This window comes from Austrofundulus limnaeus, unplaced genomic scaffold (genome assembly GCF_001266775.1).
Source record: "Austrofundulus limnaeus strain Quisiro unplaced genomic scaffold, Austrofundulus_limnaeus-1.0 Scaffold547, whole genome shotgun sequence".
NCBI classification, from domain to species: Eukaryota; Metazoa; Chordata; class Actinopteri; order Cyprinodontiformes; family Rivulidae; genus Austrofundulus; species Austrofundulus limnaeus.
This window is the reverse complement of record NW_013952949.1, coordinates 23635-25545: the sequence shown is the minus strand read 5'-3', so window position 1 is coordinate 25545 and position 1911 is coordinate 23635. Positions and strand designations below refer to the sequence as shown.

At 37.2% G+C, this 1911-nt stretch overlaps 1 protein-coding gene across 1 annotated transcript in view; it reads left to right on the top strand.

The window, feature by feature from the left end:
* Window positions 1–1911, top strand: part of LOC106530686 (radixin) — a gene marked incomplete in the record, with an annotated part of 41289 nt that overhangs the window by 37418 nt on the left and 1960 nt on the right. The window contains 1 exon segment of the mRNA XM_014026356.1: window positions 593–802. Within this exon segment, the coding sequence (XP_013881810.1) occupies window positions 593–802 (210 nt within the window).

Genomic DNA, 1911 nt, shown 5'->3' with positions numbered 1-1911 from the left:
CATTTATAAATGTCATAGTTTATAAACTAAATATTTAACTTGTGACTTAAATAATTAGTTTTGAGCTAAATATTTAGGTTGCAACTTAAATATTAGGTAGCAAGTTAAATATTTAGCTAACTACCTGAATATTTATAAACTAAATATTTAACTTGTGACTTAAATATTTAGTTTTGAGCTAAATATTTAGGTTGCAACTTCAATATTTAGCTATCCACCTAAATATTTAAGTTAAATATTTAGGTAGCTAGCTAAATATTTAAGTTAACTATTTTGGCGGATAACTAAATATTTAACTTGCTAGCTAAATGTTTAAGTTGCAACCTAAATATTTAGCTCAAAACTAAATATTTAAGTCACAAGTTAAATATTTAGTTTATAAACTATGATATTTATAAATGTATGAATCATATGGTGAAAAACTGACTTTGAAAAATAAATCTGTTCTTTTTTTTCTTATAAAAGGTTAAATAAAACACAAATATTGGTGGTAATTTTTGGCTGTGTAACTTTACAAACGGCAGCCCATAGAACTGTGTGTGCATCTGTCAGGAACCTTTCTGTCTGAGTGTTGATTGCACTTTCCTCTCAGGCTCTGTCAGCACAGGAAGACCTGGAGAAGACCAGGGAAGAGCTGAAGACGGCCATGACGTCCCCACCAGCACCTGAACATGACGAGCAGGACGAAACGAACGCCGAGGCAAGTGCCGAGCTCCTGAGCGACGGCCTGAGCACCGACCGCAGTGAGGAGGAGCGAGTCACAGAGACGCAGAAGAACGAACGAGTGAAGCAACAGCTGCAGGTAGAACCCTGGAGAACCCCTGTCTGAGATTATCTCTGCTAATTTTTACACACAGAAACTGGAAAACAGGCTTAGAAAGACTTACCGAGGAAACATTACGATATTGTTTTTATTTTTATTTAGGTGAACTTCTTTGCTCATGTCTGGAATCAAAAATTGAAATGTTTTAATGCAACTAAGACAAGTAAAGTCATTTTAATTCACTATCTTATTCAGGCAAAGAGCTAGGCTCGTATTTGCAGAGAAAGGCTGTATAATATATTTTCCTTTTTGTAAAATAAGCAAAAAATGTGGATTAAATATAGAAAAGTGTTAAACTTTTAAGAAAAACAAAGCTAAAGGTTAGCTTAAGCTGAAATGTTTTGACTTGATTACAGTCATGATATTCAGAGAGCTTCACTTCATTTAAATTCCTTCATTATCTGTCATCTGTTAAGATGAAGATGCTCATCCTCTGTTCATCACACAACCTCTTCATAGCTTTATTTTAATTTTTTTATTTTAATGCTAATTTTTTACTGACCTACATACATATAATGTTTAACAACTAAAATTACATTGTTTGCATGGATGATTGTAAAAATTCTCTCATTTCCTGTCCCTTCTCACTCTTGTTTCCTGTCCTCTCACTCTTGTTTCCTGTCCTCTCACTCTTGTTTCCTGTCCTCTCACTCTTGTTTCCTGTCCCCTCTCACTCTGGTTTCCTATCCCCTCTCATTCTTGTAACCTGTCCTCTCTCACTCTTGTATCCTATCCTCTCACTCTTGTATCCTGTCCCCTCTCACTCTTGTTTCCTGTCCCCTCTCACTCTTGTTTCCTGCCCCCTCTCACTCTTGTTCCTATGCTCTCTCATTCTTGTATCATGTCCCCTCTCGATCTTGTATCCAGTCCTCTCACTCTTGTTTCCTGTCTCCTCTCAATCTTGTGTCCTGTCCCCTCTCACTCTCGTTTTCTGTCCCCTCACTCTTGTTTCCTGTCCTCTCACTCTTGTTTCCTGTCCTCTCACTCTTGTATCCTGTCCTCTCGCTCTTGTTTTCTGTCCTCTCACTCTTGTTTTCTGTCCCCTCTCACTCTTGTTTCCTGTCCTCTCACTCTTGTATCCTGTCCTC